Source organism: Podarcis muralis, chromosome 2 (assembly GCF_964188315.1).
Source record: "Podarcis muralis chromosome 2, rPodMur119.hap1.1, whole genome shotgun sequence".
Lineage (NCBI taxonomy): Eukaryota > Metazoa > Chordata > Lepidosauria > Squamata > Lacertidae > Podarcis > Podarcis muralis.
Window position 1 is genome coordinate 31,332,999 of NC_135656.1, and position 20,395 is coordinate 31,353,393.

The 20,395-nt window shown below is 46.9% G+C and overlaps 3 protein-coding genes across 21 annotated transcripts in view; 2 read left to right on the forward strand and 1 right to left on the reverse strand.

The window, feature by feature from the left end:
* Window positions 1-2,416, forward strand: part of TMC6 (transmembrane channel like 6) — a 28,744-nt gene extending 26,328 nt beyond the window's left edge. For 6 of the 7 annotated variants that reach the window (XM_028715632.2, XM_028715642.2, XM_028715662.2 and 3 more), the window contains 2 exons: window positions 501-579; window positions 1,927-2,416. In XM_028715632.2, coding sequence (XP_028571465.2) covers window positions 501-557 — 57 coding nt within the window. In that variant the 3' untranslated portion in view covers window positions 558-579; window positions 1,927-2,416. The remainder of the gene's footprint in view (window positions 1-500; window positions 580-1,926) is intronic. The other variant, XM_028715687.2, reaches the window with a different exon arrangement.
* On the reverse strand, window positions 127-7,796 carry ARL16 (ARF like GTPase 16). Of its 8 annotated transcripts, none has more exons than XR_013391812.1 (7): window positions 7,591-7,774; window positions 6,762-6,819; window positions 4,833-4,946; window positions 4,369-4,484; window positions 3,925-4,117; window positions 479-540; window positions 127-344 (listed from the first exon to the last, which is right to left on the reverse strand). XR_013391812.1 is itself a non-coding variant. In XM_077924123.1 (6 exons), exons 1-5 carry the CDS (start codon window positions 7,686-7,688, stop codon window positions 3,949-3,951), a joined length of 555 nt encoding a protein of 184 aa, XP_077780249.1. In that variant the 5' UTR covers window positions 7,689-7,774; the 3' UTR covers window positions 127-344; window positions 3,925-3,948. The 8 variants fall into 8 exon arrangements, 6 of the variants coding, with proteins under 6 accessions (XP_077780249.1, XP_077780248.1, XP_077780247.1 ...); XR_013391811.1 differs by having other exon boundaries at window positions 127-379; XM_077924123.1 differs by lacking the exon at window positions 479-540.
* A 2-nt stretch (window positions 7,797-7,798) lies between these two features.
* Window positions 7,799-20,331, forward strand: HGS (hepatocyte growth factor-regulated tyrosine kinase substrate). 6 transcript variants are annotated; one of them, XM_077924118.1, is made up of 21 exons: window positions 7,799-7,947; window positions 9,789-9,873; window positions 11,059-11,134; window positions 11,575-11,667; window positions 12,023-12,146; window positions 12,627-12,742; window positions 13,883-13,951; window positions 14,107-14,231; window positions 14,776-14,854; window positions 14,951-15,049; window positions 15,617-15,712; window positions 16,009-16,047; window positions 16,154-16,297; window positions 16,676-16,889; window positions 17,205-17,377; window positions 17,523-17,663; window positions 17,781-17,958; window positions 18,077-18,203; window positions 18,843-18,960; window positions 19,161-19,256; window positions 19,474-20,331. In XM_077924118.1, the coding sequence occupies exons 1-21, from the start codon at window positions 7,911-7,913 to the stop codon at window positions 19,585-19,587; spliced, it is 2,343 nt and encodes a 780-aa protein (XP_077780244.1). In that variant the 5' UTR covers window positions 7,799-7,910; the 3' UTR covers window positions 19,588-20,331. The 6 variants fall into 6 exon arrangements, with proteins under 6 accessions (XP_077780244.1, XP_077780245.1, XP_028571533.2 ...); XM_077924119.1 differs by having other exon boundaries at window positions 14,951-15,038; window positions 15,615-15,712; window positions 18,077-18,210; window positions 18,850-18,960; XM_028715700.2 differs by having other exon boundaries at window positions 7,800-7,947; window positions 18,077-18,210; window positions 18,850-18,960.
* The last annotated feature ends 64 nt before the right edge of the window (window positions 20,332-20,395 follow it).

The following is a 20,395-nucleotide window of genomic DNA, read 5'->3' on the forward strand; positions in this document are numbered from 1 at the left end:
TTAGGTTCCTGCTGTGAACAGTCCCTTTGTCTGCATGAATCATGCTAGTCATAATGGCAGGACACTTCACTAATAATAAATAGATTAAACTTGCAGTAGACCCCTACAGCAGTTAGGAAAACGCAATGGGCATTACAAACTTTTATTATCTGCCTGAAATGCTTCTTGGGAGATGGCAGAATAGATTTTAAGCCCTCCAGGAATGGCAAACAGGCCCATGCTGCTGAAAATGTCAGTCTCCTGTTGCCCCCCTTCAAGCTTCTTCCTGTTCAGGAAATTTCACAGTAATCTCATCCACCTTCAGTCCCAGAACGTCCATTCTTACTAATTGCAAGCAATCCCAGCTGCCATGGAAAGGCAAATGGAAACGTTTCTTTAGCTGGATGAAATGAGCACAGATCGCATTTGTTTCAACCTTTTATATAGATTCCTAACATCACTAGCATTTGTTCAAGAAAGCCACTTTCCTGCAACTCACCTTAATGTCTCTAACGTTCCAGGAAGGGGAAGACAAGATGTTTCTCATTCAGAAGCTTCATACTATATATGGGAAATGAGAATGCAGCAACTGAAGATGAGGTAAGGCTTTGGGGCAGTTGAAGGTGAGGTAAGACTATTGAGGAGCTCCATGGAACTGACAAGATGCTGCTGCCAAGCTGCTTGGCTGGGTAGCACATACATAATGGACTAGTGCCTTAGCCAAAGCTAGTGTACACCTTACACTGAGCCCATGCAGGTGCAGCAGAGGCTAATGGGGCAGGGCAGAGGAAGCAAAAAGGTAGGAAAATAAGGTACTGTAAAAGGAAAGTGGAGACAGTATAACAGAAGGTTGTAACTTCCTGATGAAGGACCCGAGAGGTCCAAAACATGCTGGATATTAGGAAACTTTTTCTCCTTTCCCTCTGCTTCCTGCTTACCTGATGACCCCTAAGCCCACATAGTCTGTGGCTTCTTGCCTGTGCAGTTTGTGCCTGGCAGGCAGGGTGCTTTTGAATGATGCATCAAAGCACCTTGAATCTTCCCTTGTCCTGAATTGTGCAGGGAGCCTCCATGAATACAGGAGACTGGCCCTGCAGTTTCTGGGAGGTGATGAGGATGGCAAGAGCTGCATACTCCCCACCCCCCACTCACCCTGCTTATATGTGGATTTTATATAAGCAAAAAATCTGCAGAGACTGGTAATGAGACAAGCTTGGCTGTGTTGCAGCGCTCTCTCCTGTTACTGCTTAATGTATGCATATGTACACACAGAGAGAAAGGAAATGCAGTCCATTTTTGAAAATGTATTTCACTAGGAAATCAAAATGATGGAAGTAAATTGCAGGACCTTGGGGGCAAGCAAGATATGATGGTAGCAGATTGGAGAGAATCGGATTGCTATCAATTTCCTATGAAACAGGGCAGGGGAGCAATTTAAAGTGCAGCACAGGAAAGTGGGAGGGTGCTGAACTCTTGCTCTGCCTGTACTTTTCTCCAAGTTGTTTTTCTCTTCCATCAGAAACAGTTCCTGCCAAAAATAAATTGGGGGGAAGAGCAGGTGGGAGAAGGGCTTGGCACTGCTGTCTCGCCTAGGTTTCATTTTATATTACCACCACTCTGCTTAATAGGAATTTGGCATGATCCACTAACACAGGGTTGCGCCACTGTTGCATCTTGTTTGTCCTTGGATGCTGGCAATCTCTTAGCTCTTCTGTTCACTTCCCAGCACACTCCCAAGGCAATAATTTACAAGCAAGATTAGAGGTGGAGGGTGTGTTACTAACAGCCATTCTGGTAAGTGAGGAACGTAAAAGAGCACTAAAAGGAAGAACTGAAAAATATAGGTGTTGTTGCTGAGTGGTGCATATTTGGGACCATTATTCTGATTGTAAAAATAAAACCAGTTCTCTAATAACAATGGCAGCTGAAATTTCCCTTTCAATCCAGCAGTATATCAGTGGATGGGCAAGATGAACTTTTGCCTGAAATGCTCCTTGTGAGACGGAGGATGATGTCGGCTGCTCTAGGAATTCTCTGAGGAATAGCCCGTGCCGCTGGAAATGTCGGTCTCCTCTTGTCTGCCTTCAAGCTTCTCTGTGTTCAGAAGATCATGAGAATCTCATCCATCTTCAGCCCAATAACATCAATTCTTAATATTTGCTGGCAGTTCCAGCTTCCATGAACAGGCAAATTGAAATGTTCCTTGAGCTGGACCCAAGTACTTGAATCATACAGAAACTAATGATATTTAAAAGAGAAGAACCAAACACTGAATTTTTAAGAATTGTAATGGCCCTTCCTTTTGGGCTTTGCACAGTGGATTTATAGGGCCATAGAAGCACAATAAGAAGATTGTAAGACATTTGTTGGCAGGATGCCATTTTTACCAGGACATCTTGATTTGATGTTATTAAAAACATTCTCTTTTGAAAAACTACCCAATTACAGCTGTTCATGAAGCCTGGATAGCTCAGTTGGTTAGAGTTTGGTGCTGATAATGCCAAGGTGGCAGGTTCGATCCCTGTATGGGACAGCAGCATATTCCTGCATTGCATATTCCTGCATTGCAGGGGTTGGACTAAAAGAACCTCGGGGTCCCTCCCAACACTACAATTCTGTGATTCTACTTGTGAAGATTTTGTTTCCCTCCTTCACCTCCCCTGCCCCATCCTTTCCTCTTTTGCTATTCCCCTGGTTTGTGAGCCTGCTGGCAGTACATCTTTTTATTATTATTGATCTGAGTAGCTTTGAGAGACAATAATTGTCGGAAAAACAGCATAGATTATGGCTGATGATAATATAACAGATCACCATCATCTTTTTCAAAATTCCTTAGTTTAAATGTACTTTTATGCTTAAATGTATCTTAGTTTGATCCCCCCCCAATTGCTTCTGGACCATTTCCTGGACATTTAAAGCTCTTTTCTCGGCAGTGTTACACTGCTTAGCTCAAAATACCTTCCCAAGGAAACTCCCCAGATTGGTTCTGTCCTAACCATCTAAAAATTAGTCACCCCGTTTTTATTCCATCAGGTATTTAAAGGATGAGAGGGGTGGCTATTTTTAAACTTTCAAAGTGTCACCTCCTTCACATGGCCCAAAGTCTGTGATTGATTCTGGGCAAAAGGAGGCAGGGCTCGGCACAGAAAATTAGTCCAAGCAAGTCGCTTCTTCACTGGTGTACAGGATGGATGGACAAATGGATCCTTTGCCTTTTCACCATTCTGTTAATCAAAGATCTTGCCATTGTAGCAGATGAAGCAAGGGACATGGGGTTTGGTGTAAACGACAATGGTTAGTGAGAATGATATGCAGCTGCTTATGTCACAAAAGGATATGGCAGAAGGTAAGTTTCATGCCACATATAATCAAATGGGTGCCTTCGACACACAACCACATTCCACAGGCCAGTTGCAACTGCTGTTGTGTGAATACCTGAAGGGAGAAATTTATTCTATATTATATTGGGTAAAAGTTACATTATCCCTGAAACCAAGAGGTACCTTTAGGATCCTTTGTTAACAACTCTACATTCATTGCATGAACAAAGAATCCTGCAAAGAGGCTCTAAGCCACAGAAGGAATTTGAGAACTGGCACAGACGCCATGGGAACTTGGACTGTGAGAAATTAAGACCTTAATTAAAATAAATGGATGAGACAGACATGTAGTTTGTCCTCCCCTTCCATAGAAGCATTCTCTTCCAGCAGCCTAGTAGCACATGCAAAACAGAAGAGGCAATATACTGAATGATTTAAATAGGAAAATATTTACTTTTGGGTTCAAACTACATCCAAAGTCCATAGCAGCAATGTTGTTTCCACTGCCTGCAGGGATCTATTACGTTTTGCTGGCTATAAATTTTGCTAGCTGCCGCTTCCTGAGTGATAAGACTAGGACTGTTGCCTAGCTCTCTTTCTGTTGTTCCATGTCCAACCAAGGTACCTGAGGTGAGAGCAATCTCCAGCTTCAATCACATTGGGTTGTAGAATGAAACCACTGCATCACATTGGATAAGCCATTGCCATCACGCGCACTGGTCTCTACAACAGTGATGGGCTGCTTGGCACAGGCAATGATATCCTGGATTCGGAACAATGACTTCATCTCCACAAGGGACATATAGCAGGGTAGGTCACTAAAGTCCAAGTAGAGAGAGAAAACAGTAGTAACACACTTTTTACTGCCTGAACTTTCCAATAAAAAGCCCTGCAGTGGAACATTGTGAGCAGGTTGCAAATCAACTGAAAATTAAAATATCCCCATTCTGATAACTGTCATCATCCCACTGCCTTGTCATTGGCTACTAATAGTCACTGAAGCCCATCAAATTCTGCTCCCCCTCTTCCAGAGTCCCCTGCACAGAGATTAAAGTTAAATATCGCTTACATCTTGTTGAAAATGATGAGTACAGGAACCGATGCTAGCTGCTCAGCAGAAAGAAGTGACAGAAGCTGAATGCAGGATGAGGAGATTTGCGTAGGCTTAGCAGCATCAATCATGTACTGCAGAAGAGACAGAAAGAAAAAGAGAATGATTCAAAGGGAGCTCCAAAGTGAAAAACTAAAGTTCCAGAGTTTTCCAATACAGCATAGCCAGAAGAATTTGGAAATATGCATGAACTACTGAGGTGCTGCAGCATACAAACTGCCTAGTTATTCTCTGGTCAGAGCAAGATTTTCTAGAAATTTGAGTTATTTTTTCTAAGTGGAAGTATTGTACATAGGGCTGCCAAGGAGCAGGTGTAGGACGTGCTGATGTTCCAGGCCCTTCAGATCCTATGCTTTCATTTTTAATGAAAGTAAGTAATTAAGAGCAGCAAACAGCCACAGGAGTGGACAGATTTCCCTTACCAGGACGCAGCAACAGTCACTGTAATAACTAGACCAGATTGGGCCCATGCATCCTCCCAGTTCACGAATTGTTATTTTCTTTCGGATTTGAAGGTCAGTAAGGTTTGTGCCAACCTGCAAAGGGACAACCACCAATTAGACTTGTACGCTGGTGGGTAACTGAGCTGTTATTCACAACACAGGCAAAGGGATTGGTCCAGGTACTTCTGTCAAGTATGACTCAACTCTTGGCACTGGAAGAATCTGATTGGAGCTCTTCCATGCACTCAAAAAGTCCGATAAGCTGGAGATACAGTTACAATTCTCAAAACGAACTACTGCTGCCTTATAATGACAGTGCAATCCTGTGCATACTTAGTTGGAAGTTAAAGAACTCAATGTGTCTTACTCCCAAATATGTGCATAGGTTTGAAGTCTTCTACTGGCAGCAAGTCCCACTGAATTCAGTGGGATTTGCTTCTCAGTAGACATTTATGGGATCACACTGTACATATCTCATGGATCAAGCAGCCTGTTGTGGACTGATGCAGACTGTAAAAGTGCCATTTTGTGTAGTTAACCTAAGAGCTGTGGGGTGTGAAATAACAGTGTTCCAGAGTACTGGTATAGAGAATGGTGAAGCTACCCTTTAGCTACATCACAGAGAGTTGGTCAAAGTGTTGTTTTAAAACAAAACTAATTTGGTTTGAGGTTTAGTTTACAGTGGTACCTCAGGTTAAGTACTTAATTCGTTCCGGAGGTCCGTACTTAACCTGAAACTGTTCTTAACCTGAAGCACCAGTTTAGCTAAGGGGGCCTCCTGCTGCCGACACGCCACCAGAGCACGATTTCTGTTCTTATGCTGAAGCAAAGTTCTTAACCTGAAGCATTATTTCTGGGTTAGCGGAGTCTGTAACCTGAAGCATATGTAACCTGAAGCATATGTAACCTGAGGTACCACTGTATTTACATGACTCATCTGGGCAGAGGGCTCTAGGAATGTCTGTGTGATCAAAACCACTGTGCTTAATAGTTTCAATAGTTTTAACCAGTGTCTTAAGAGCACTAAGTTTCTTGGTTGTTTTTATTGATGGTGTGTTGCCCAGAAACCCCAAAATGCTGAATGTGGTCTTGCCTTATACATACCACTGAACTATGTCCTCTCCTTGTGTACAATTGCTTCTTTTCCCAAAGTTGCTGAGCTTCTCCAAGCTTATTTTGAAAATATTTGGAGCAATATTAATACTTGCAGGAGGCTGGGGACAGGGTAACGTGATAATAGTTATGTAGTGTGCAACGAACTGTAAGCCGACTACAACACACAGCCATGTGTAAGCTATACAAGCTATATAAGAAGTGTATCCTTTGTACCAAGAAGAGTGCCAAAATGCAACAAAGGTAATCACAGCAGAAACTAAAGGAAGAGGTTGGGGTCTGCCTTAGAACAACCACTCCCTGAGAGCCACCTACCAGCCGTTATCACACAAGCAAAAACCACTCTGAAATAAACCAATCTGTATATACAGTGTTCAATTTCACTGATGAAATTTGCTCAATGAAGTTTGATTTCATTGACGACAGAAGTGTAAAACATTAGCTAGTGTGACCACAGCAATGCCCTTATCTTTACCACAGTTTGCTTCTGTCAAAGATTTTGCCATGTCTTCCTGTCAGGAGCAGTAAATCATCTCTAATCTGGGTACCACAAGATCCTGTACCAATTGGAACATGAGAAGCTGCTTTATGCCAAGTCATACTCTTGGTGGGCTAGCTGGGCAATATTTACTCTGGCTGACAGTGGTTCTTTCCTACTGATGCTACTCAAGATCCTGTGAACAAGATGTTCAGGAGCAAACCTGCTGGCACCTTCTGCTTGCAGAGCCCATGCTATACAGCTGAGCCCCATCTGCTGAGCCACAAGAACCAAACCAAAGACAAGAAAGGCCATACCGTAGGCAGAGTAGCTGGCGGCTCCCCAAGGTCTTTGGCGCCATCTTTGGAGCTCAGCTGTGCAGAGACTGTTAAGGAAAGTGGTGGGATTGGAATGGAATAAGGTTCGGTACAACACAGCACAGAGCCCAAACAGGTGCAAGGGTTTCCCTCAACCCCCAGGAGAGAGGATTGGAGTGGGGTTGCCATATGTCCTCTTTTCCCAGGGCATGTCCTCCTTTTTTCATTGGTAGAGTTGTAGTGATCCATAGTTAAAAGTGGAAGTCACAAAAGTTTTGCTTTTCAAAATATGGCAGCCCTCACGGGAAGGGCCTGTTGTCATGAAGCCATCCTCCCATCACACTTAACTTTGTGTCACCAGGAACTATCTCCTCCCCCTCTCCCTACCTCCACGGCTTTTACCCAAACTCGTGCCTACTCGCACTGCCAGGCAGGCATGGATGACCAGCAAGAGGGGCACAAGAAGAAGAAGTGAAGAGGAGTTTGGATTTGATATCCCGCTTTATCACTACCTGAAGGAGTCTCAAAGCGGCTAACATTCTCCTTTCCCTTCCTCCCCCACAACAAACACTCTGTGAGGTGAGTGGGGCTGAGAGACTTCAGAGAAGTGTGACTGGCCCAAGGTCACCCAGCAGCTGCATGTGGAGGAGCGGAGACGCGAACCCGGTTCCCCAGATTACGAGACTACCGCTCTTAACCACTACACCACACAGGCCAAAGAGATGCAGCTCACCCACCACCCCTTTCCACCTCCCCGCTTCCTCCTCTGCCTTCTCTGCCCGGCCCCCGCAGCCCCAGCCCTGGCCCTCCTCCCAGCCACGAGGGGATATTCTGCAGCCGCTTCACCAGCAGGGTCTTGCCCGCGCCCGAACCGCCCAGAAGCAAGTAAGTGGAGCCGCTGCCGCCGCCGCCGCTGGCCATCACCATAGCAACCAGAGGCGGCCGCTTCCTCCCCGCCACGAACCCATCCGCTCCTGGACCGACAAGCCGCTCCGGTCGCCACGTCCGCCAATCGCCAAATGGCTGCCGCCGGAAGTCCCGCCTCGGCGTTCCGCGGAAGCCGGAAGCGGGGCCTAGGCTGCGGAAGCGGGTTTCCGAGGCGAACCAGATCCAGCGGTCGGTGCTACCTGCTCTTGGACGGGGATCGCCATGGGGCGAGGCGGCGGCACCTTCGAGCGGCTTCTAGGTACTGGGCGCGGGAGGGAGTCCCGGCAGCGACCTGCCCCCTTGACCTGTGACCCCCAATACCTGGGTGGGGTGTTATGTTCTGACCCTTCCCCTTCCTCTCCCCACCTTCGCTCCCCTCGCACCTTCGCCCGATGCTGCGCTTCTTCGGGCTGAGCTCCTGCGGGGAACGTCGAAGCCCGGAGCTCCTCCGCGGAGGAACTCCCTTTTTCATCAGCTCCCATTACACTGGGAGCCAAATAGGGTTTCCCCCCTGAAAGCTGCTTCTCTGTTCGCTGCCCATCCCCCTCCTCCCGCCCCTATTAATTTCCCTATGGGTATTCACTATGGTCGCCCCAAATACGCCCAGATTGAAGTTCCCCACGTAAAAACAAAACCGTGTTTGGGCCTAGCAGCTGTAACCGACTTCCTCTGCCAGACACAGACAGGGTGACAACATTCCTTCTGCTGCCCTTTGATCTCGAAAATGGGCGTTTGGGGTTTGAACCGGTGTTCGCCCTACTCAGTGTGGGTGCATTGGATCTAAGCCACGTTCAGAAAGATCAGTGGATATACTCTGAACACAAATAGCATTGGATACAAGCCTTAGATAAATAAACAAGACACACACATGCACAAAAACACATACTCAGTGACGAATGAAGGGGTTATCACTGGATCAGAGCTGTGGTGTTTGTTTAAACTGACTAATCTGGCCCTTTTTGAATTCTGGGGAAAAGTTAACAGTCTTTTGGGAAATGAAAAGCTTTATGTTTTTACAGTACAACACTTCTGATCTCACCACTATTACTAAAATCAGGCTCTGCAAGGTGACTAACAATCCAGGAAGTGACAGGGCAAGAACAGAACTCTCAGCTGACTGAGTCAAGAGAGCACACAGTGGTGCATTTAGGGCAGATGTCACATGGGGAAGGAGTTTGAAATGTGTCAGCTGCTGTGGGGGTGGCAATAACATTGCTTACCAGAAAACAAGAAAAGGGGGATGGGGGATGGGCACACAATTGTCATTAGATTATGAGCTCCAGTGCCAATTTTTATATAGTGCTGTCCATGAACATTGAACTTTAGAGTAACATAAGCAAAAGAAAGAGAAAAAGGTCAAAGAAGCTTACAGTAAAATTTTTGACAATTAAGTGAGAGGATGAAAATGCACAGAAGCAGTTGCAAATAATTAGGCTTTGTGGATGGCAGCGTTGGACATGGGCAGGGTCACTAGACAGCAAGTGTGCTCTGCAATTAATATTGACTGTGCTATTGGGGGTTAGAAATGCTCTTCGTAAGGGGCCACCATTTAGCAGCAACAGTTGTTTCCATTTACAGATTGCAAACTATATGAAAATCTCAACAGTTTACAATAGATAAAAATAAATTTAGAAACACAATAATTAAAATAAACAAAATGATTTATATATAAACAAAACAAATTCATAAACAATATCCATTTCTATATACCATACATCATAAACATAATATCAATTATAAAGTCAGAGAATGTTACAAGACAATACAGTACAACATAAAATTTCAACCAAAATAATGCACATCATTCATACACCCACTCACCCAATCCCACTCACCATCCATTCCATGCAACAGAAATTACTCAATAAAATTATAATCCACATACAAAGGGCTGATGCCAAGTATAGACATGTAAGATATTTTGCAAGATACTGTTAGGTGAACAGTAGGTCACAAAACAAAATGCTCTAGGTTCTCAAATTTCTGGTGTGCTCTACCAACAAATACCAAGTATGGCTTATTTGTCCAACAGACTCCCAAAGCAAATAACTATATTAGCATTTGACCTGAATGGTTAATGGTTATTTCAATGTATTTCAGATAAAGCTACCAGTCAGCTGCTGCTGGAGACAGACTGGGAGTCCATCCTCCAGATTTGTGATATGATTCGTCAGGGTGACACCCAGTAAGTGCTGATGCCTGCATCAATCTTTCTTCACTCCATAAGCATCAAGGTTTATTGATAGGTTTAGGACACTGAGCTGTCCCACATTTTAACCTCGCAACTGCCCTTTGCGGTAGAGTAAGTTGAGTATTTGTGGTTGCCCAGGTTCATCCTTTGAGCCTCAAGGGTGAGCAAAAATTTGAACCTGGGGGTTTCCACATCCAAAGCCACCATTGTTGCTACTATGGCATGCTCTGTCTCTATGAAACTAATGCAGAGGTAAATAATATGTGGGCCATGTGTGGACCCCCCCCCACCAGGTGATTTCTGGTGGCCCCCAACAATTTGGCTGCTGTCATTGTTTACTGAGAAGGACTTGGTGTTGCTGAGCACTGTCGTGTTGTACTGGTGTGAGCATTGGTTCAGCTTAGTGTCTGGAAGGTATATCTTCTGAGTAGCTGTAAATTTTCTTCAGAAAAATGGATTTTCAGGATAGTCAATTAAGTCATCTATTAATGTCAGTCTTTTTGGATATTAAAATTCCATCTCATCCCAGTGTATTTATTAGTGTATTTATTAACAGAACAACTGTTAAAACTCCATATGAGATCTGCTCTTCTAGATATATGTCCTCTGCTGAAGGAGATGAGGAAATTGTTTTGTGGGTTTCTTGTCCTGTGAAACTAGAGACATGCTGTCAACAAAGAAGTTCCAGCTCTTGTGCAAAAGGAAAATAATAATAATTATGTGACAATTATGTTTGCTTATATTGGCTTGGTTCTGTGTGTTCTGTTTTAATAACGAAATTGTCTGAAAATATTTGACAAGGAAGGTATCTGTAGAAAAGAATAGGTAGAGAAGGCACTGCATGTATTTCCAAGTGTTTTCTACAACTACTGATACTTAAGAAAATGAAGCATATTCTTTCATCACACAGCAGTTTCTGCATTACGTAGTAAACTCAGACGTGCAAGATATTCACCACCTCACACGTAAATGATTTTGATTGGTAAATGGAACAGTTATCGTAGATTAGTCAAATAATTTAGCTTCGAATCTTGACACATATTGACACCTTTTCCTCTTCCATTATAAGTGCTGCTATTATATTTCATGAGAGCAGGGATTTTGGGGTGGCTTCAGAATGACAACTAGTCCTTGTATGCTGCCATTAGACTGAGTTGTTCTTCGCATTTTGTTGTCCAGGGCTAAATACGCTGTTGGTGCAATAAAGAAGAAAGTCAACGACAAGAATCCACATGTGGCTCTCTACGCACTAGAGGTAAGCTAAAGTGAACACAACTTCCTCAGGGTGTATTCACTCTCCCAGGTCAATGAGAGAAGCTTTCTTTCCCTAACCTTGCGAGAGAGATGTGCAGCCAGCCCACTTTTTGTTCAAAGGAGGACCAGAACTTCTGCTGCTAATTACTTTTAACTAGGGCAACATTAAAAGGGGATTAGACCGATTCCTGGAGGATAAAGCTATCAGTGCCTCCAATACCAGAGGTGGTATGCCTTTCAATATCAGTCCTCTGGGGGGAAACAGGGGGAAAGGGCTGTTGCATTTGTACTGGTTGCTGGTGGTATTTCCATGGACATCTGGTTGGCTACTGGGGAAAACAGGATACTTGACTAGACAGGCCTTTGGCCTGATCCAGCAGGGTACCTCTTTGGATATTTGGTCAGGGACAGTGCATGCTCATGAATATATTTTCCTTGTAGGTCTTGGAATCTGTGGTAAAGAACTGTGGTCAAACAGTTCACGATGAAGTGGCTAACAAACAGACCATGGAGGAGTTGAAGGAGTTGCTGAAGGTAGGAGCTTTTTGGCTGTTTCTCCTCTCCGTAAACAGCTGTTTAAAGAAAAAGAAATCCAAATTTATAAACAGTGAAGCACCCTCATAGGCCAAACATGGAGTTCCTTTCCAGCAGGAGGAAATTTACAAGGAAAACCACTCTTTCTCTGTCCTTCCCACCCCTAGTAGAAGATGAATATACAGGTAGTGAGCAAAGAGAATAACTGAGGTTGGGTTTCTGATACTAGATGGCAAGGGGCATTGCTCCAAGTGTCATTTCCCAGTTAAATTGCGCTTACGCTGTCCCCTTGGAAGATTGTGGGTTCGTTTCCATTGGGCATATTGCCTGATCCTGGCTCTGCACATTTCTACAGAGACAAGTTGAAGCCAATGTTCGCAACAAGATCCTGTACTTGATCCAGGCATGGGCTCATGCCTTCCGCAATGAACCCAAGTACAAGGTGGTGCAGGACACTTACCAGATCATGAAGGTTGAAGGTAAGGATGAGTGACCTGTGCTGTGAAGAAGGGGGGGGGGGGAGACGGAGTATGTTCAGTTGAGGATCTGGAGAAAGCACACTGGTGCATTTGTTTTAAGAAACAGCAATGACCAGCTTCCATGTAGTGTGTCAGTGTCTTAGGTATAAGCCCTAACGGAACACAGTAGCTTCCAGAGCCAAGAAGAATTTCTGTGATCTTTGTCACTTGTGATATTATGATATGTTGCACTATGGATCAGACGGTTTGTTGGACTTAATTCTGGAAGGCCAATCTATGCAGATTGCTCTAGCCTCATCCCCTCAGTACTTTTGTGGGGATGTCATGTTTTCTTTGGTTGGAAAAGGGAACGTGGTGAGGAGGTAAATGGCTTGTGTGCACAGCTTCTCAGGTCTGTCACTTGGTGCCCCCATCCCAAGTACCAGCTAGTGCCAGTGGTTGAAGATCCCAACAGAGTGACATTGTTGATCTTTCCTGCAGGTCATGTTTTCCCAGAATTCAAGGAGAGTGATGCCATGTTTGCAGCGGAAAGGGTGAGTGTCCCAATTGGGAAAGGGGCACACCTCACATATGGAAATGATTTGGACTTTTTTGTGGTAATTATAATCTGTCTTGATACTTCTGTTGCTGAGTTTGGGCTGAATCAGTCTCCAGTGAAAATTCAGCTGCCTGGGGGTGGGTGACAGCAAAAATAGAACATATCCCACTCGATTTGTACATTGTGGGCTGTGGGAAGTAAGAGAAGCTAATTGTGTTACTTACTCGCTTATCTCGTTTTTATAATGTTCTTCACAACAGCATCCCAGGGTGGTTCACAAAAGGTAAAAAAATGTGCAGAACTAAAGCCAACATTAAAAGCAACAGCAGAAAGTAAATACTTCTAATAGATTGTTACGGAATCAGATTGCTCATACCCCAGGGGTGCCCAAACTTATTTTTCAAAGAGGGCCAGTTTTGATGAAGTGAACATGCACGAGGGCCGACCAGAATTGTTGAGCTTTTTTTTAGAATTTTGCCCCGGCACATATACTGCCATGGTGCATTTTGAGCAACCTATGTAACTGAAGTAGGAAGGACACCTGGTAGATCTCCAGAGGCAGCGGAATTCCACATGGAGGGTGCCACAACTGAGAAGGCCCTCACACGGGTCTCTCACACAACCACACCCTACATACCAAGCACTACTCAGGGGTGGAACCACGAGAAGGGCCCCTTCCACAGATATTAGCTTGCAAGTGGCACACAACAAGGGAAGAACTCAAACATATACTTGGATCCCAAGTCATTTAGTGTAATATAAGCCAATATTAACACCTTGAAGTAGACTTGGAATCAAATAGCTAGCTGGTGCAGATAACAGAAAATTGATGTAATGTAACTCTGTCTTTGCATCTCATTCAGTAAACAAGCAGCGGCATTCTACACTATCTGCAGCCTCCTAACCATCTTCTAGGGCAGCTCCACGTAGAATGCATTGCAGTAGTCTAACTGCGAGGCTGTCAGAGCATGGATCACTGGCAAGAGTATCCCAAGAATGGCCAGCATTCCAGTTCGGGAAGAGAACCATCTATTTAGTTTTTACTGCCTCCTTATGTTACACATGCATTTTCTCTATCTGGGATCCCTCCTCAAATACTGCTGCTCTTGGGGGTGCTTTTTTCGGGTTCTTAGGATCACTTCAAGGCTTTGTGACGGCCTTTTTGTTACCCAATACTTGCTTTGTTTCTGTGCGGCAGGCCCCAGACTGGGTGGACGCAGAGGAGTGTCACCGGTGCAGAGTCCAGTTTGGGGTGGTGACTCGTAAGGTGAGTGGTGCAGCTCCCTGTCCCGACCTGGAGCTCCTTTCCTGTGGCAGCTGACATGACACAGAGCCATGTTATAATGGCAGCAAGAGGAGGTGGTGGCCGGGAGATTTAAATTCTAGTGGGCTTCTATTCTTGACCTCTCCCTGTGTTTGCAGCACCACTGCCGGGCATGTGGGCAGATTTTCTGCGGGAAGTGCTCCTCCAAGTATTCCACCATTCCCAAGTTCGGCATAGAGAAGGAGGTGCGAGTGTGTGAGCCCTGCTACGAGCATCTCAACAAGTAAGTATTGGAGCTCAGCTAATGAAGAGGGTCGTTGGCACAGAAAGGTTGGGGAAGAATGAGGGTTTTTTTTGGCAGCCTTTCTTTCTACATGTGCATACTCTGGAGGGAGAGAGTTCTTATTCCTCTAACAGTAAACTGAATACAGTTGTACCTTGGTTCTTGAATGCCTTGATACTCGTATGTTTTGGCTCCCGAACGCCGAAAACTCGGAAGTAAGTGTTCCGGTTTTCAAACGTTTTTCAGAAGCCGAACGTCCAACCCGGCTTCCGCTTGAGTGCAGGAAGCTCCTGCAGCCAGTAGGAAGCTGCACCTTGGTTTTCGAGCTGTTTCGGGAGTCAAACGGATTAAGTTCGAGAACCAAGGTTCCACTGTAGTCTGGCAAGTTGCAACTTAAAGAGAAAGAGCTAATTGGCTTATTGCAGATTAATAGATGCTACAATATAGCAGGTGTTGAGTGGTCCTCTCTTCCCCCCAAACCCCTGGCCGACCACCAGATTGCAGTTCAGCTGTGGTCATGATCCTGGCTTCTCTGTATACACAGGAAAGCAGAAGGGAAAGGAACTGCAACCACGGAGCTTCCTCCTGAGTACCTGACCAGCCCTCTTTCCCAGCAGTCCCAGGTGAGCACTTGGCTGTGATGGCAAGGGATGGGGCTACAGCTTCACCCGTCACCTCTTCACCCGGGTTACAGTGACTGCTGTTTCTTCTGCCCTCAGCTGCCTCCCAAGCGTGATGAAACTGCCCTGCAGGAGGAGGAGGAGCTGCAGCTGGCCATTGCACTCTCCCAGTCAGAGGCAGAGGAGAAGGAAAGGATGGTTTGTGTCTTGAGAATTATGGGGGGATTCCTGTGACATTAATACTCGGAGGTACCCTGCAGGGTTGACTGCCTTGTAGCGCCCAAAGAGTTTAGGTAGCTCAGTGTTCTGCATAAACTCCCTCTTTCCCTGTAACAGCCTAGCCCTCAAATATGGGAAACTTGTCCTGATGTCGTCTCCCCCCTGCCAAAATGAGGCATTTTAATTGTTGGGTACTTTGCCAATCGGGTGTTTGTAACTACCAGAAGCGATTCCGGAAAACATACACGTTATGTCGTGTTCAGTTAATTAAAATGCTGCACTAACTTTCCCATTTTGTTGTCTAATTAAGAGCAGATAAAGACCATGCTGATTCTGGGTGAATCTTAATTTCATCACTAACTGCACACTTATTTGTGCCATTCTGAGATGCCCAGGCGTGGCTGGTAACTGTCAGGAGGCATGCTTCATTCCCGATCAGCTTCTGGCTTGCTGGCTGACTGCAAAAGTGGTTCCTGGCTTGCTGTGCAAGTTCAGGAATCGATGAAGCATTCCTATATCGTTCTCCCTCTTGCTTTTCCTCTGCAGAGACAGAAAAGCACGTATTCCACATACCCCAAGGCTGAGCCGACACCAGTCACCTCATCGGCTCCACCAGTCAACACCCTCTATTCCTCACCTGTGGTAAGTGCCCACCCGCCTGGAGAGATTTCCCCTATTGCTATTTAGACACTTCTCCCGTGTCGTGAACATTCTGTGGTTCTTTGGTAAGTCCAGCCAAGTCCATGGGAGAGGAAGAGAATGGGTGCTGGCTTTTCCTGTCACCTTGCTTCAGCAGCTCCTTCTGCTGACAAGTCCCCTCATGCCTTGAAGCCTGAAACAGGCAGCGTTTCAAGCTTGATCTCCTAAGGAAAGGGGAGGCAGTGGGGGTACCCATCTTTGCATGGGTGGTTAATCCTGTCATATGTGTCTTATTTCAGAACTCCTCTGCACCTCTGGCCGAGGACATTGACCCTGAGGTAAGACCCCCCAGTCCCCATAAGCCATTTTGTAGTTTGCTGGTATCAGCGACACCCTGGCTAGTGACAACCAGCTTGCTTCCTGTTTCCCAACATCTCCTTGCAGCTGGCTCGGTACCTGAACCGCAACTACTGGGAGAAGAAGCAGGAGGAGGTGCGCAAGAGCCCCACCCCTTCAGCCCCGCTATCCATGGGGGAGCCAGCAACCCAGAACACCGAGGTCCAGCCTGCCCCGCTCAGTGTGGTGGAGGTAAGAGCAGCCTTCCTTTCCTGTGTGCTCTTAGGATGCTCCACAGTAAGGCAGAATTAGGCTCAGCTGCTGGGTTTGTTTGGTTTTTTCCTGAAATGGTTGCCAGCTGGTGAGCAACTGCTGTTTCTTTCTCCAATGTGAGCAGCGGGATTAAAGGAGGCCAGGCACGGAGTGCGGCAAGCTTTCTGTGCTGCATTTGAACAGTCTGGAGGTTTAAGGTTTTTACAGGAGATGCATAGCCTTGCAGGGAAACAGGACAGGGGTAACCCAAAGGCCGCTGAAGCCACATTGAAAAATGAACTCCGTTGAGCTTTAACTTAGTTGGAATTGCGGCTTCCAGTTAATGGTCTCCCCATCTCTCTCTGATGGTCTCCCCAGCAGCAATACCAAAACGGCGAGACAGACGAGAGCCACGACCAGTTCCTGAAGGCTCTGCAGAACGCCGTCACCACCTTCGTCAACCGCATGAAGAGCAACCACCTGCGGGGCCGGAGCATCACCAATGACTCTGCCGTGCTCTCGCTCTTCCAGTCCATCAACAGCATGCACCCTCAGCTCCTGGAGCTGCTGAACCAGTTGGATGAGCGCCGCAGTAAGTTCCCAGGGCCCCGGCCCTTAATGGGGGCAGAGACCTGCGGGAGGAGCTTGTAGCACGGTTGGGATCGCCTCTCTCCCCGTTAAATCATAGGCGGTTAATTGACTTCCTTGCGTTGAACCAAAATGGGCATTGGTGCTTCCTTTCCACTTTTTAGCATTGGGGTGGGAAGGAAGGGAAGATGGCGTGATGCCTTTGGCCCACGCTGAGGAGTCTGCCCTGCTTTCCTCAAGGTGGGAGCTATACCTCCTGTGAATCTCACGGGGGTGGGGCTTCTGACAGTGCCTTTTTTCGCCCCTTCCCCTCGCCCAGTGTACTATGAGGGACTTCAAGATAAACTTGCCCAGATCCGGGATGCGCGGGGAGCCCTGAATGCTCTGCGGGAGGAACACCGGGAAAAGCTGCGCCGCGCTGCCGAGGAGGCCGAGCGCCAGCGCCAGATCCAGCTAGCCCAGAAGCTTGAGATTATGCGGCAGAAGAAACAGGTGAGGTGGCCGCTGCCAAGTGTGTCCGGTACAAAAGGTACACCTGCCCTCTGCAAAATGGTTTGCAAGTGGTGCAGCCTAGTAAAGCATGAAGTCCCATGGCTCCCGTGTTGTAACGCATCCTATGTGCTTCTCCAACTTGTAGGAATACCTGGAGATGCAACGGCAGTTGGCGATCCAGCGGCTTCAGGAGCAAGAGAAGGAGCGCCAGCTGCGACTGGAGCAGCAGAAGCAAACGATCCAAATGCGGGCCCAGATGCCTGCTTTCTCCTTGCCGTATGCTCAGGTATGACGGGTGGAGAGGCCGAGAATCCCTCCTCCTCTTCCCTTCCGTGGCTGTTCTCTTTGCAAATGCATCAGCCAAGTCACCATCCCTCTCTTAACCTGCTTCCTGTCTCTGCAGCTGCAGGCCATGCCTCCTGCTGGCGGGGTGATCTACCAGCCATCAGGCCCCACAAGCTTCCCAGGCACCTTCAGCCCAGCAGGCTCTGTGGAGGGCTCACCTATGCACACAGTGTACATGAGCCAGCCTGCCCAGGGCAGCACCGGACCGTACACTGCAATGCCTGTGGCAGGAACAGGTAAGAGCAATAGGATGGAGGGGGAATGTGTTAGCTGAAAGCACCTGAAATGGGATACTGGGCTAGCTGGCCTGGTCTCGGAAGGCTGTCCTTTTCTCATATTTCATCTGTATTTCAGATCCCAACATGGTGAACACCTACATGTACTCAGCAAGCACTAATAATGCCCAGGCAGCTCCGCAAGGGCAGGCTGTGCCCACCACGAATCCTGCCTATTCTTCCTACCAACCTACACCTACCCAAGGCTACCAGGCAAGTTTGACCCACAGCCCAAATTTCCTCTGTCCCAAATCGGGGGATTAAATCCCAGCAGGTTATATGTGCTGTTGTGAAAGTGGAGGGAGAGTTCTAGCCAGTGTGGTGATGTCATTAGTGTTTGACTAGGACGGAGAAGATCCAAGTTCGAATCATTCTAGCGGCGATGCTTCTGTTATTATGAAGATGAAGCACCTATTTTAAACCATTTCCGGAAAGGTAGCCAAGTTAAGTCTGTTGCAGCAAAAATAACGGAGCCTTGGGGCAACATAAGAGACAAAAAAATAATCATCATTGCATCAGCTTCAATGGACTACGGTCCAGTTCATCACATTGTGTGTGTTGTGGTTCAAGCATCTGGATTTGGACCTGGGAAATCCAGGTTCAGGTCTTCCCATAGCCATCAAGCACAGTGCAGGTAGTAAGCTCTCCATCTTACCTATAGCACCTACATCCCAGGTTGGTTGTGCGAATAAAGTGGAGAGGAGTGCAATGCTGCCTTGACCTCCTTGGAGGAAGAGTGGAATATAGTCTTTGCCAGCTTGCAAGTAGCAAAAGTTTCTCCCTGTGTGTTCTTGCCTGTGTGTTGAAGTTTGTCTAGACTTCTTACCCATTCCTGCCTCCTTTACCTTTCAGAACGCAGCTGCCCCCTCCCAGACCCAGGCGATCCCAGCCATGACACAAGCGCCGCAGGGTTACATGGGCAATCAGTCGGTCTCCATGGGCTACCAGCCCTACAATATGCAGGTGAGAGACTCCTTGAAACTGTTGCGCTGTGCGCCTTCTCCAGTGTCCGGTGTGAGGGCAGCCGGCGGACAGGACTGAAGGGGAATTCTTGTATGTGCATAGAGGCAGCAAAGCCACCCCTAAGCTCCAGGCTGACTCCTGTTATGAATGGAGCCATGTGGATTGGCGGAAAGTCTTATGCCCTCTTCTTTTCCTGCCAGAACCTCATGTCAACCCTCCCTGGCCAGGAACAGGGTTTGAGTAACATGCCACCCCAGCAGCCTTACCTGTCAGGACAGCAGCCTATGTATCAGCAGGTGAGTCTTTGACCAGCCACTTTGGGGGCAACTGTTTTGGCAACTTCTTCATGTTATGTTAGGCTGATGCCCTGAATTCCTTCAGCTCAACATTGTTTGGCTTTTTAGCCTCTGTGCCGATCCATGGGTTGGAGGACCGTTATCTACAGTAGCTTTAAATGGGGGTGCCTTTTTAAACAAGTCCTCCTTACTCGCTTCCCTGTTTGCCTCCTTACAGATGGCACCTCCTGGAGGACCTCAGCAGCAGCAGCAGCAGCCTCAGCAGGCTCCAGTCCAGGTGCAACAGGCACAAGGCGGCAGCGGAGAGGCTCAGCTGATCTCCTTTGACTAATCTCTTGGCTTATGAGGAAAGGGAGGGGTGGGTTTCTAAGACATTGTAACACTACCATCTGTTGGTCACTGCTGTACTCGCTACACCATTGCTATTACCTTGCGCCATCCCCACCCTGGGGAACGGAGAGCTGAGCCCCCGCTGTCCTAGGTAGTTTCCCGTTGGCTACCTGTACCTCCCCCCCTCCATCCCTCACTAAGTGAGCCTTCTGGGAGGAGCGAGAGACACCTGTGCTCAAATAACCTTATACACTGTTCCTTGGCTGTGGAGAGAGAGTAGCCCACTGCCTGATCCTCCTAGCTTTGTGTTGGCTGGGTAGCAGAGCAGACTTCTCAAGGAGTGCCTCCTATGTGCGCCGTTACAGGTTGGAGAGCTGCTCTTCTCATTGGAAACTGCATTTAAGCATGCTCCAAAGCCAGAGTAAATGGGCCCAGCCCACAGCATGATCTGGGCCTACATCCTTCTCGCCACCTCCCCTTTAGTACATTCTATGGTTGCATCTTGCCAATCAAGTGGCCTTCACCTCCAACACCACTGCCCCCCCTCCATGATCTCACAGCCCTCCGTGTCTCTTCTCAATCCCTTTGGAGAATCCACGACATTGAACACAGCCTGCTCCAGGCCTGCGTTTCTTCTCCCCTCCCTCTGCCCTACTTATGCTCGCTGCTTTTGAAGACTCATCTCTTGTGTTTAGTGCTGGTGTAGACAGAATGGAACCAGTGACAATAAAGTATTTAAAACTTTTTTCAGTCTGTGCTTCCTCATAGGCCTTGGGTTAAAAGTTTCTGTCTCTGCAGAACTAGTTGGT